Below are 12,292 nucleotides of genomic sequence, written 5' to 3'. Positions count from 1 at the left end.
CCTAGCATGGAATTGGCCTTTTTCACAGCTGCTGCACATTGAGTTGTCACTTTCAACGAGCTGTCCACCATGACCCCAAGATCCCTCTCCTGGTCCGTCACCAACAGCTCGGATCCCATCAGCATATACTTGAAGTTGGGGTTTTTTGTCCCAATGTGCATAACTTTACACTTGCTAACATTGAACCGCATTTGCCATTTTGTCACCCACTCCCCCAGTTTGGAGAGATCCTTTTGGAGCTATGGGAATAAGCTATGATCACTGCTCATTTATGGAATAAATGATCACTGCTTATTTATAAGTGATTTATAGATCACTGCTTATTTATGGAATAACTCGGATGAATCATTTGCTCTAATTTGGGAACCTCTTATAAATTATAATATAGCATATGGTCAACATCCACAACCAAAATTTGGTTTTTTTAGGACAGAGATTGATTAATTCATTATTTCTCTCTTTCTGTGTGAGGGGGAGGGTTGGTAAGGGATGGCAGCAGAATTCTGGATTGTTACATGTAATTTTCGGAAAAGAAAAGAGATGTTAATGTAAACATGTCATTTTTATTTCTTAATAAATAAATATAAAATATAAAATAAAATAGAATCACTCACTTCTGCTTGTAAAACACTTGCTTTTCAGCTGTATTACAGAGTTCACAGAGCTTAATAGACACAACTGTCTGAACAACCCTTCCTGTAAGAGAAAAACTGCCAGAAAAGTAAGGAGATTTTTTGGTGTTTCCAGAAGCCACTTTGGAGTACAGAACAAAGATGGGGGGGAAAGTTTCAGTTGGCCCTGAAGCAGGTAGAAGCCATGAGGGTGGGAGCACTGGGGAATTCCGGGAAATAACCAAGCAAAAGATGCTAGATGACACCACCAACCCAGATGGCCAGCGCCAGCGCTTCAGACAGTTCTGCTACCAGCAGGCCAAGGGCCCCCGAGAGGTTTGCGGCCAACTCCACAACCTTTGCCATCAGTGGCTGAAGCCAGGGAGACACACAAAAGCTCAGATGCTGGACTTGGTGATCTTGGAGCAGTTCCTGAGTGTCCTGCCCCCGGAGATGGAGAGCTGGGTGAGAGAGTGTGGAGCAGAGACCAGTTCCCAGGCAGTGGCCCTGGCAGAAGGTTTCCTCCTGAGCCAAGCAGAAGCCAAGAAGCTGAATGAGCAGCAGGTGAGAGTGCCTTTCATCCTGGTAACTCCAAGGGGCTGAGAACACAAATGAGGTGTCAAAGAAATCGCAAATGGCTGCCCAGCTTTGGACAGGGAAACATTCCAGAAGGGTGGTTGCAACCATCCCCCACCTTAATCTATAGCGTACCTTGATGGTGATTTTGAAATAATTTTCTCACCTCTTGATTAAAAAATATATAGTGTAGTGATCATCATGTATTAAAATAGCTATACAATTAGTAAGATTAATCAAGAGAAATAGTACAGCAGACAAAGCACAAGACCTACTGCCATCATTAGCCGGAAAATTAAACTTTGTTACCCCCTTTAAGTCCTCTGAAATAAGCCTGCTTTTGTATTGGGCTTGAAAGCCAAGAGAGATGGAGCACAGGTGACCTCCCTGGGACTACTGCTGTACGATATTGAGAGCCAGTGTAATGGTTAGTGTTGGACTTGGACCAGGGAGATCTGAGTTCTGATACGAGTTCAAATCCCCATTCAGCCATGAAACTCACTGGGTGACTCTGGGCCAGTCACTTATCTCTCAGCCTAACCTACCTCACAGGGTTGTTGTGAGGATAAATATAACCATGAACACTATTCTGGATTCCTTAGTGGAAAACTCTTGGAGCCACTGCTGAGAAGGCCCTGTCCCGAGTACCTTAGACAGTGAGGGAACATGGAGCAGTCTCCCCAAGGAAAGCGTTGGTGTATGTGTGGGTTCACAAGGGAGAAAGTATTCCTAGAGGTAAACCATTTCTGAATCCCTCTCTCCATTTGCCCTCTGGTCTTTCAGGGGAAGAGGCTATCAAAAGTGCACACCAATTTCTGCAAGACAGAGAAGGCTCCATTGGACCTCAGACAGAAGCCGCTGTTCCGAAAGATCATGGAAAAAGGTGGTGGAGGAGCCACCTCACTGGGTAAGAATGAATCGGGAGTGTATTTCAACATGGTCTCCCTCCCTCCTGAAATCCATAGGCTGTTTTTTCATTCCCCTTGGGGGGGATGTGGGAGCTTAAACCCAACCTTTTAACCTAGTTTAGCTTCAACACTTCCAGCTCTTCCTCCAACCCAGCACTTTGAATTATGCCCAAGATTCAGTGTGGGAAGATACTTTTATTATTTCATCTACTTGTGGGGAATATATTACCTAGCTTAGGAACATAGGAAGCTGCCTTAAAATGAGTCAGACCATTGGTTCATCTACCTCGGAATTGTCTACACCAGGCTTCCCCAACCTGTGGCCCTCCAGATGTTGCTGAACTAAAACTCCCAGCATACACAGCCACAATAAATTGTGGCTAGGGATGCTGGGAGTTGTAGTTTTATTGATTGTTAGATTTATATACCGCCTTTCATTAAAACAATCCCAAGGCGGTTTACAGCAAAATTTAAAAACAAGATGGTAAGAAAGACACAAAATATTAAGTGAAAAATATTAAACAAATCTGATTAAAAATTTAAAACAAAAGATAAAAGCAATACATAGTACAAAGAGCAGCAGTAGAGAATCAAATAAATGATTCAGTTAGTAGTTCAGCAACATCTGGAGGGCCGCAGGTTGTGGAAACCTGGTCTACACTGACTAGGAGTGGCTCTCCAAGGTTATAAGCAGGATTTTCTCCCAGCCCAATCTGGAGATGCCAGGGAGTGAACCTGGGACCTCTTGCATACAAGCACACAGGTGCTCTTCTGCTGAGCTATGGCCCCATTCTCCTAAAGGGAATATCTTATGGCACTTTCATGTAGTCTCCCATCCAAATGCAGGCGCGTAACAACGATCGGGCAAGGGGAGACAGTTGTCTGGGGGCCCCACTGCCTGGAGGGACCCCCCAGAGGCACCTCACGTGACTCCCCATTGCCCCCTGCCCAGCCCCAAGGCCCCTCAGCCACTTGCCCTGTTCACGTCTCTCCAGCTTGTTCTCCTGGCCTGCAATGGAAGCAGCAGACAAGCTGCAAAGAGCTCCTTTTCTCCCGCCTCTCAGCTGATCGGCGGGTGGGCGGGGCTTCCACGGAGGCCTCCGTGTAGGCCGCAGTGAAGCCTGAACTCGAGTAGGGCCCAAGCCAGCCAGGAAGGAGGAGGCAGCCAGAGTGGCCACCACTGTTCTCTGCAGCAGACCCCTTGCTGCCCTGCCCAGCCCAGCATTTGCCAGGTAGAGTGTGAACTCCTTTTTGTGGTTACCTTCCCCCCCCTCCCCGGATATATAGGCATCTGCTTGCCATAGGGCTTGGATATGGGGGGGGGGGGACTGAGAAATATTTATTTTTAAACAGCTTGGAAAATTTGCTGGCTAAAAAAAAACTATCTAAAAAGTCCTATAAGTGGCTTGTTTCATGGCAGAAAATTACAAAAACTTCTGGAAGAAACAGTATTATATTTATTTTATTCATTCATTCATTCATTTATAAATGCACTTATGTTCAAGTTGTTTTGCAACCCAGAAGGTCTGAGTGAGAACTGTGAAGCATGTCTTGTGCTTTTATTTTATTTTTCTTGTGTGTGAACTGCTCCCCAATAACTTGCAGGGACTTCAGAGTAAATCTGGCCAACATGTGAATGCAGCACCTCCATTCCAGAGGAGGAGAGGTGTGTTAAAGGGCTTTAAAAGCCTCCTGTGAAAAACCTCCTGGAATCGAACTTGACTGAATTTGTTCAGAATTCTGAGAAAACAAACATAGGCTCACCCTGCATGGTTGAAAGTCTCCTTTGCTAATCTGCAGCGAGGGGGCCATTTTAATCATTCATCTTTCTAGTGTGTTCTAGGCATTAAAAGTAAAACAAATGTATAGTACTCAATGTATATCACTATATATTGTGACGCGTGCGTGTGTGTATTCAGTGAAATGTATTTCCAGGCAGCATACTTATTTTGGAATATCAGACTTAAATCCTTGGGGGCCTGGGGTGTGCGGAGGCCCTGGACTTTGAGTGGGGGGGGGGCCATTTTAAAATCTTGTCTCTGGGCCCATTCCAACCTTGCTACGCCCCTGTCCAAATGCAAACCAAGCTGGAGACTGCTTAGCAAAGGAGACAATTCATGCTTGCTACCATAAGACCAGTCACCTCCTGCAAAAGACCAGTCTCCTCCCCAAAATCAAAATGGCTTCATTTCCTGTGCCCTCCAAATAACATATCCCAATGCAAAGACTGGTAGAGTAAAATTCAATAAGCAGAAAAACTGGGAAACAGTGGATGTCTTAGCAAAGCCTAATATTTTCATCTGGGGCAGAAGCTCTTTATGGATGAGATTTTCCCATCTCTCTAGAAAGAACTTTCCAAAGGGTGAGAGCTTTGAGAGATCTCCAGAACCTCTCAGATCTAAGCAGGAGGACCAATTTGGGGGGTGGGAGGAGGGAAGGAGGTGAAGCAAGGCCTTCCCAGGGGAAATTCATGAGTGGGGAGGAGGTGCCTGTGGAGGAAGGTATGCATACCTGGCTTTCAGATATGCAGGTCCCAGGCTGTTCTTCTCATTCAAAGTGCTGGTCAGAGCTGTGAAGTGGAAGATTTTCCAAAAGAGAAATTTATCTGGAAAATTCCCTCATACTTAAGGTTTCTGTGGAGAGTTTTCCATTTCCTAACATTCCTTGTTTCATAAAAGGTGCTAGTAACAATGAATGAAAGCCAGTGCAAATATGAGGCTAGCTTGGCAATTTCTAAGTTGCCATTTGAAAGGACTGAGGACTGGCCACTGTAGGAAGATAATATGGTGTTTTGTTTTTTGTTTTAAAAAACCCACTAAATCTGTAGATTAAACAAAATGGCAAATTGGATCCCTTTCCCTTTAGAGTATCTGGGAAATGTGCATAGTAAAAATTTCTGAGAGAAAATTAACTGCCCAGAGACATACATTTTGGGCGGTATACAAATATAATAAATAAATAATGTAAATCTTATGCAAATGAGAAAATTGCATGGAAGCTTTTCTTTAAAAAATAAAATAAAATCCACAAAGTTTTCCAGTTGTAAAATTTTCCAGAAAACCCACATATCTGGTATTGGTTTGGGCCTTTAAATCTCTAAAAGGACCCTCTACCACTTAAGAGCCAGACTGACTTTACTATCCTCTTTAGGAGGCTCTCCTCCCACCTTCTGACTGAGCAGTGCCTTTTCAGTTGTGGGGTCTCGTATTTCACACACTCTCTCCTTTCTCTATTCCTCTCAGACTAAACATGCTAAACTGGGGGATGTGAAGCAAAGCCTATCCAGGGGATCTTCATGGGGAGAGAAAATGATCTTTGAGTTACACAGGTGCCAGGCTGCTCAAGGCTTTAAAAGTTACCCCTTCAGTATGGTCTGGCCCTTTAAAGCTCAAAACAATCTAAGTTTGTGAACAACCACCTGGGCGTTTATGAGCGTGTGGTGACCTTCATCTTCTTTGGAGGCTCCCTTTTGAGTTCTCCCACCTTATGAGCAGGGCCTTCTCGGTTGTAGTGTCTCACTTTTTTTACTCTTCCTTTTACATTTTATTGTGATCTCTTCTTTTTGTGAGTCATCCAGAGCAGCACTGGGCTGGAAGTGGCAGATCAATATTCTTAAAATAATGCATCTTTAGAACTTGCTACATCTGCCAGGTTCATCAAGCAACTGCTCCAGTCACCTTTAGGCAGGAACTGAAGATGTTTTTATTCTTGTTGGCTTTTTAATGGTGCCTGATTGAATCTGTCTTTATGATTTCATTGTATTTTAATGTGTATTAAAGGTTTATGTGGTCCTGATAGATTCTTAAGATAGGAAACATAGGAAACTGCCATATACTGAGTCAGACCATTGGTCTATCTAGCTCAGTATTGTCTTCACAGACTGGCAGCAGCTTCTCCAAAGTTGCAGGCAGGAATCTCTCTCAGCCCTATCTTGGAGACGCCAAGGAGGGAACTTGAAACCTTCTGCTCTTCCCAGAGCGGCTTCATCCTCTGAGGGGAATATCTTGCAGTGCTCACACATCAAGTCTCCCATTCATATGCAACCAGAGCAGACCCTGCTTAGCTATGGGGACAAGTCATGCTTGCTACCAGAAGACCAGCTCTCTTGGTGTTAGTCCTCCTGGAAGTTTTAGATTGAAAGGCAAGGTAGAAAAATGTTAACACAACAAATTGCTAAAGGTGAGGACAGGCCATGAGCAAGGTCTATTGTGTCCTTTTTGGTCTCCTCCACAGGTGGCAAAATCACACTGACTCTTCGTCCCAGGCCTTCTCTCTGTGGCAGAGTGGGCACAGCCTCCGTGCAGCTGGACCAGGTAGGGAAGGCATCCTGCAAGAGAAGAGGGCGGCACAGTCTGGGGGCCCCTGAGCATCTCCCTGGGCCTGGAAGAATCTGCCTCTCTCACTTGCTTAGGCTTTCCAAGCTGCCCACCTGGATTGCTACATGAGCTGTGACAACATGATGTTTCCTCCTTCTGTCAGGGTCCATTCACCTTTGAGGAGGTGGCTGTGCACTTCGCAGAGGAGGAGTGGGCTCTGCTGGATCCGGACCAAAGGGCTCTGCACCAAGAAGTCATGGAGGAAATCCGCGGGCATCTGGCCTCTCTAGGTAAGGCTCCTCCTTCCCTTTGCTTCTGTTGTGGGTCCAGAGTAGTGAACTGCAGGGCTGTCATTGAAGATCTTTGGGGCTGGTCTTGGATGTAGAAGGTCACGTATGTAAAGTGCTAAAGAGAACACTCCAGTAGCTCTGTGATCTCATTATCTTGGAGTGGTGGGGACTGTCCCTTGCCGCCTCCAGATCTGGTATTCGCCTGTAAGTGGGGGATCTGGTTTCATCTTTGCTCTTAGTTCAGACTTTAAAGGAGTCCCTAACCCAGGGGTTCCCAACCTTTGGTACTCCAGATGTTGCTGAATGACAACTCCCAACTGATTGTGGGTGGGAATGATGGGAGTTCAGACCACAGGTTGGGAACCCCTGTCTCATTGGAAGGGAGGGTTTCCTTAGAAATCGGAAAGTCTGCAGACAGGTTTCCTGGAGTGATTGCTCGGACTTCTTCATATCTAATCTCTCCCTCTCCCCCTGAACTTGAAAAAAACCACTTCTCTGGCCAAAGCTAGTGCTAGATGATTTTTATTTATTTATTTTTAGAAAAGAGACTCACAACATTCTCCTCTTATTGCACTAGGATTGCCCAACTCTTTCCTTTAACATTATGGTTTGCTGTTGTTCCAGACTAGTGTTGCATGAGTGAAATATCCTTGTGCTTATGCAGCAAGGAGCACAGCCTGTGCTGCACCCACTCCCAGGGAAGCTTTTCATCCAGTTATGTTGCAGGAACCATTTGCACAAGAGTGCAGCTTAGACACTGTGCACAGCTATATGGTTTTCTTCTGGGCCTGCAACTCTGCACAGGGACTTCATTAGTCCAGCTTTCAGATACAGGCTTTTTAGTATGTAGCAGGATATGCCTCCCAAAGAAGACTCCTCCTGTATTGCTTTATTCAAACAGCAGTAAACTGAGTTTCGTTTGGAGTTGCATTTTTCCCTTATCAGGAGGCTTTCTTTATTCCTGCAGGGGATGGAGGGGAGAGTGAAGGAGAGGATGGACTGCAGAGAAGGAAAACAAAAACAGAACATCAGTGGGTGAAGAAACATGTTGCTTCTCTGTGCTCTGACGTGCATGAACTTCCAGTCCACACAATGGATGATAAAGGAAACAGAAGGAATAAATATCCTCGGTATGCAAAGGTCTTAACCAGCAAATCAAGCTTCAGTGCACATCAAATTAATACAGGTGAGGCAAAATATGAATACTCGGAGTCCGGAAAGAGTTTCAACCAGACCTCACAGCCTACTTCCCATCAAAGAATGGACAAAGGAGAGAAACCATATAAATGCTTTGACTGTGGAAAGAGCTTCAGATATAGATCACACCTTATTTCCCATCAAAGAATCCACACAGGAGAGAAACTATATCATTGTTCAGTATGTGGAAAGAGCTTCAGACATAACTCAAACCTTACTACCCACCAAAAAATCCACACAGGAGAGAAACCATACCAATGCTCAGTGTGTGGAAAGAGCTTCAGAAGGAGCTCACAACTTTCTTTGCATCAAGGAAACCACACAGGAAAGAAACCATATCGGTGTTCAGTGTGTGATAAGAGCTTCAGCGATAAGTCATGCTTTACTGCCCATCAGAGAATCCACACAGGAGAGAAACCATATTTGTGTTCAGAATGTGGAAAGTGCTTCAGCCAGAGAGGGCACCTTATGTTTCATCAAAGAATCCACACAGGGGAGAAACCATTTAAATGCTTAGACTGTGGAAAGTGCTTCAGTCGCAACACAAATCTTACTTCCCATCAAAGAATCCACACAGGGGAGAAACGGTATCATTGTTCAGTGTGTGAAAAGAGCTTCAGACATAGCTCAAGCCTTGCTTCTCATAAAAGAATCCACACAGGAGAGAAACCATATCAATGTTCAGTGTGTGGAATGGACTTCAGGAGGAGTTCACAACTTGCTTCACATAAAGGAATCCACGCAGGGGAGAAACCATATCGGTGTTCAGTGTGTGAAAAGAGCTTCAGTGACAAGTCAAGCCTTACTGCCCATCAGAGAATCCACACAGGAGAGAAACCATTTTGGTGTTCAGAATGTGGAAAGAGCTTCAGCCAGAGGGGAGCCCTTATGTTCCATCAAAGAATCCATTCAGGGGAGAAACCATTTAAATGCTTAGACTGTGGAAAGTGCTTCAGTCGGAACACAAACCTTACTTCCCATCAAAGAATCCACACAGGAGAGAAACCATATCAATGCTTAGTGTGTGGAAAGAGTTTCAGTCACTGCTCAAGCCTTGCTTCTCATAAAAGAATTCACACAGGGGAGAAACCATATCAATGCTCAGTGTGTGGAATGGGCTTCAGGAGGAGCTGTCACCTAAACAGACATAAAAAAGTTCACGTACGAGAGAGTTCATTTAAATTCTTAGAGAGTGAGCCTGTTGGGGGCAGCAACTTATCTCTCCTTTCACAGCTTTAAAGCTCCTGCATATATTTTTTGGTAGGAATGTCTGAAAGGCAGTTCCAAGTAAAGTGTTGGGCTCGAGGCTGCTTTTCAGGCATGGTGATGGAAAGGGGATTGGGAACCAATAGTTTTTTCTCAGTGAAATGTGCCTCTTTATCTCCTGGTCTGCCAGTATATTAGCAGAATATAGTGCCGCTTCTATTTCTATGGAAATAAAGGCAAGTCTCTGATTTTGCATGGGGGCTGGCTGACCCATAAATAGAGGGGCTCCTCTGTCAGGTGCAGGGGTGCTACTTAGAAACAGCAGCAACATGCTGAGATAGAGGGGATTGGGGTCAGGAAGCCACTGAGAGTGTGGCGTCGTGGTTAGAATATTGGACCTAGACTGGGGAGAACCACATTCAAAGTCATCCTCAGTCATGAATGGCACGGAAGAGGGACACATGGCAATTGCTGTCTCTTGGCTTCATCTGCCTCACAGGGTTGTTAGCATAAAATGCCATTGGGAACCCATTTATTCCACTCTGAGCTTCTTGGGTGCAGTAAATACACAACGGCTGTCGCTGTTGTACCCACCCACTCTCTAGAAGGCAACCTGGCAGGTCCTGGTGAGTTTATTTAGACCAGGCTTCCCCAAACTGTGGCCCTCCAGATGTTGCTGAACTACAACTCCCAGCATCCCTAGACACAATTTTTTGTGGCCAGGTATGCTGGAAGTTGTAGTTCAGCAACATCTGGAGGGCCGCAGTTTGGGGAAGCCTGATTTAGACTGAGGCTCTCAGCCCAATGCTCTGCAGAGTTTGGTGTCCTCTTAATCAACTATATCTCAGTTGTGTCCGGCTCTGATTATGATCCAACAGAGGGAGGCAGTCTTTTGAGTGTTTCTGGTGGCTTGAGAGAGACTTGCATCCTGTGGGGCACAGGGGCCTATTTTCTCCCATTGTTGTCTCTAGTCAAATAAGTGCTGGAAAGAATACTAGAAACCTTTTTGCCCAAGAGAAGTGGGATGAGTGGATATCCCCCCGCCTCTGCTTCCCCCCCAAGCAGTGATGAAGCTGCCTTCTGTTATTTGGGAGGGGGGATGATTTGTATCCCCAGCCTCAGTGTGGCTACGGTACTCTCACCGCCCCCAACCCTTCCTGTTCCTTACAAGAACAAGTAGAATAGAGCAGATCTTCTTTGCTTCTCCATGAAGTTCTGCTTAATGGTTACAAAGCAAGTGTCAGGATAAAAGTTGGGGCTGTGACTGTTGGCTGCTGCCCCATCCTTTCCTGTTCAAAGGAGGCCACTCCTGGGATCCTGTGAGGTCCAAGTGTCTTTGGGAAGGGGCAGAGCCACACACTGAAAAGAGGGAAGAAAGATTGAAGGCAGGAAGTGGGGTGGCAGGATTGGAACTGCCAGATGGTGGTGTGCAGCCTATGGATGGAGGGCGGGAGTTTCCAAGGCAGAGAGAGAGGAATGTGCCCCACCCATGTTGCCCAAAGGGACCTGATGACCCATCTGTGTTCCTCATAAGACTGGCAGCAGCGAGCTCCCCCCACACACACCCCCGCCACCTCTATAAAGCCAAGAGAACCCTCCCCATTCCTGGGAGGCAGAACTCTACAATATCCACAGTGAATTTGGATGGATTGAAACCAGTTTCACACTGGCTTCCACTTGAGTGGTCAGGAGGAGAGTGCCTCTGGCTAGGATCTCTGAGGGGCAGCTGTTGGAGAAAGAGGAGCCAAAGGAAGGCAGGGGCAGAGAGTGTGTGGATAGGTGAGGCCTTTGGGACAAGGGAGATGGCTTTCTCAGCAGTTGTGCTCAGGTTGTGGAGTGTCGTGCCTTGTCTCATATTGAGAAAGGTGGGACATAATTGTAAAAGAATCCAGTAACTTTTGCCTGTTCTCTCATCATACGTTCTCATTGAGCCCTAAGGATTTTGAACTGCATCAGAGGCAGACAAACTAGCTGTTGTTGAATGACAACTCCCATCATTTTGGATAATAAATTGTGGCCGGGAATGATGGGAGTTGTCGTTCAGCAACAGCTACAGGGCCAAGTTTGCCCAACCCTGACCGACGTGATGAGAAAAATTAATCAGAGTAGTCCTGCTGAAATGAATTTGTTTCAGTGGGCATAATTTTAGTAACTTTTTCTCATTGGGTTAGCCTTTATCATTTAAACAGGCATTCTCCTGTCTGGTGGCTCATTTATGGTTGTGTTTCTAGAGTTGAAGCGTTTTTTGTTTTTATACAAAACTAAATGGGTATCATTTTTGAGGTTTTTCTCTCTTTGTTATAGTGGTATTCCTATTTTGAAGGTGGGTTTTACTCTCCTAAATATTTTTTATAAATTATTAAACTGCTCTGATATATCTGGCTGATTTTGTTGGTGCCTTTGGGGCTTTTTGGACTTTTGGGTTATTATTTTTGTAATTGTTTCTTATATTTGCAGGCTGCATTGAGTGTTCCTTACAAGTGGAAAGGTGGGATATACATTTAATACACACACACCCAGCTGCCCAAATCCCTTTAGGATGGTGCTGAGATCTGAACTTTGCTGCTCTTCTCCTTCTCCTCCTCATCTGCTGATCAGTTTCCTGAAATAATGAACTGTGGGCCTTAGAATGGGCTGAAGTTCCTCCTGAGGTGAACTTTCTGCCTCTGAATCCTCAGATAATCCCTCACAGCATGATATATATTAAATGACAGTTAGTAGCAATTGTTCTGTGGACTCCTCCTGAGAAGTTTTCTTCTCAGAATTACCTCAGAATGTCATATAATTAAATTTTATTCCAGAGTCCTCCTGAGTCAAACCTGCCTCACATCCTCTGAATCTTCTCAAAATCGTGCCATTTTAGCCTCATGTGGCAGCTTATGCTCTGCTTTACAGCCCTGTGCGGGACAAGCCCAAAGATTCTTGGTTTTCTAGCCCCAAAAGACATGGCGGTCACGTTAATATCCTCTGTCCAAAAATGGCCAGCTGGATCAAAGCCCAGGCCACAGCTCCTGGGCCACTCCTAAGAATCACCTCATCCACGCACACATGCTGTCTCTCCCATCCAAGTACTAACCAGGCTCTACCCTGCTTAGCTGCCAAGATCAGATGAGATCAGGTGTGTTCAGAGTGGTATGTTTGTAGGCTGGCACGCTCAGACTAGGCTTACAATTATAGAAATAAAGAAA

At 45.3% G+C, this 12,292-nt stretch overlaps 1 protein-coding gene across 1 annotated transcript in view; it reads left to right on the top strand.

The window, feature by feature from the left end:
- Positions 1-12,292, top strand: part of LOC128341677 (zinc finger protein 420-like) — a 31,547-nt gene that overhangs the window by 3,164 nt on the left and 16,091 nt on the right. Inside the window, exons 2-6 of the mRNA XM_053288084.1 lie at positions 643-1,175; positions 1,971-2,094; positions 6,329-6,408; positions 6,575-6,701; positions 7,669-9,002. Of these exons, the coding sequence (XP_053144059.1) occupies positions 774-1,175; positions 1,971-2,094; positions 6,329-6,408; positions 6,575-6,701; positions 7,669-9,002 (2,067 nt within the window). The 5' untranslated portion in view covers positions 643-773. The remainder of the gene's footprint in view (positions 1-642; positions 1,176-1,970; positions 2,095-6,328; positions 6,409-6,574; positions 6,702-7,668; positions 9,003-12,292) is intronic.

This window comes from Hemicordylus capensis, chromosome 2, assembly GCF_027244095.1.
Source record: "Hemicordylus capensis ecotype Gifberg chromosome 2, rHemCap1.1.pri, whole genome shotgun sequence".
In the NCBI taxonomy this organism is placed as follows: Eukaryota; Metazoa; Chordata; class Lepidosauria; order Squamata; family Cordylidae; genus Hemicordylus; species Hemicordylus capensis.
The sequence above is the reverse complement of the archived record's forward strand: the minus strand, read 5'-3'. Positions and strand labels throughout refer to the sequence as shown.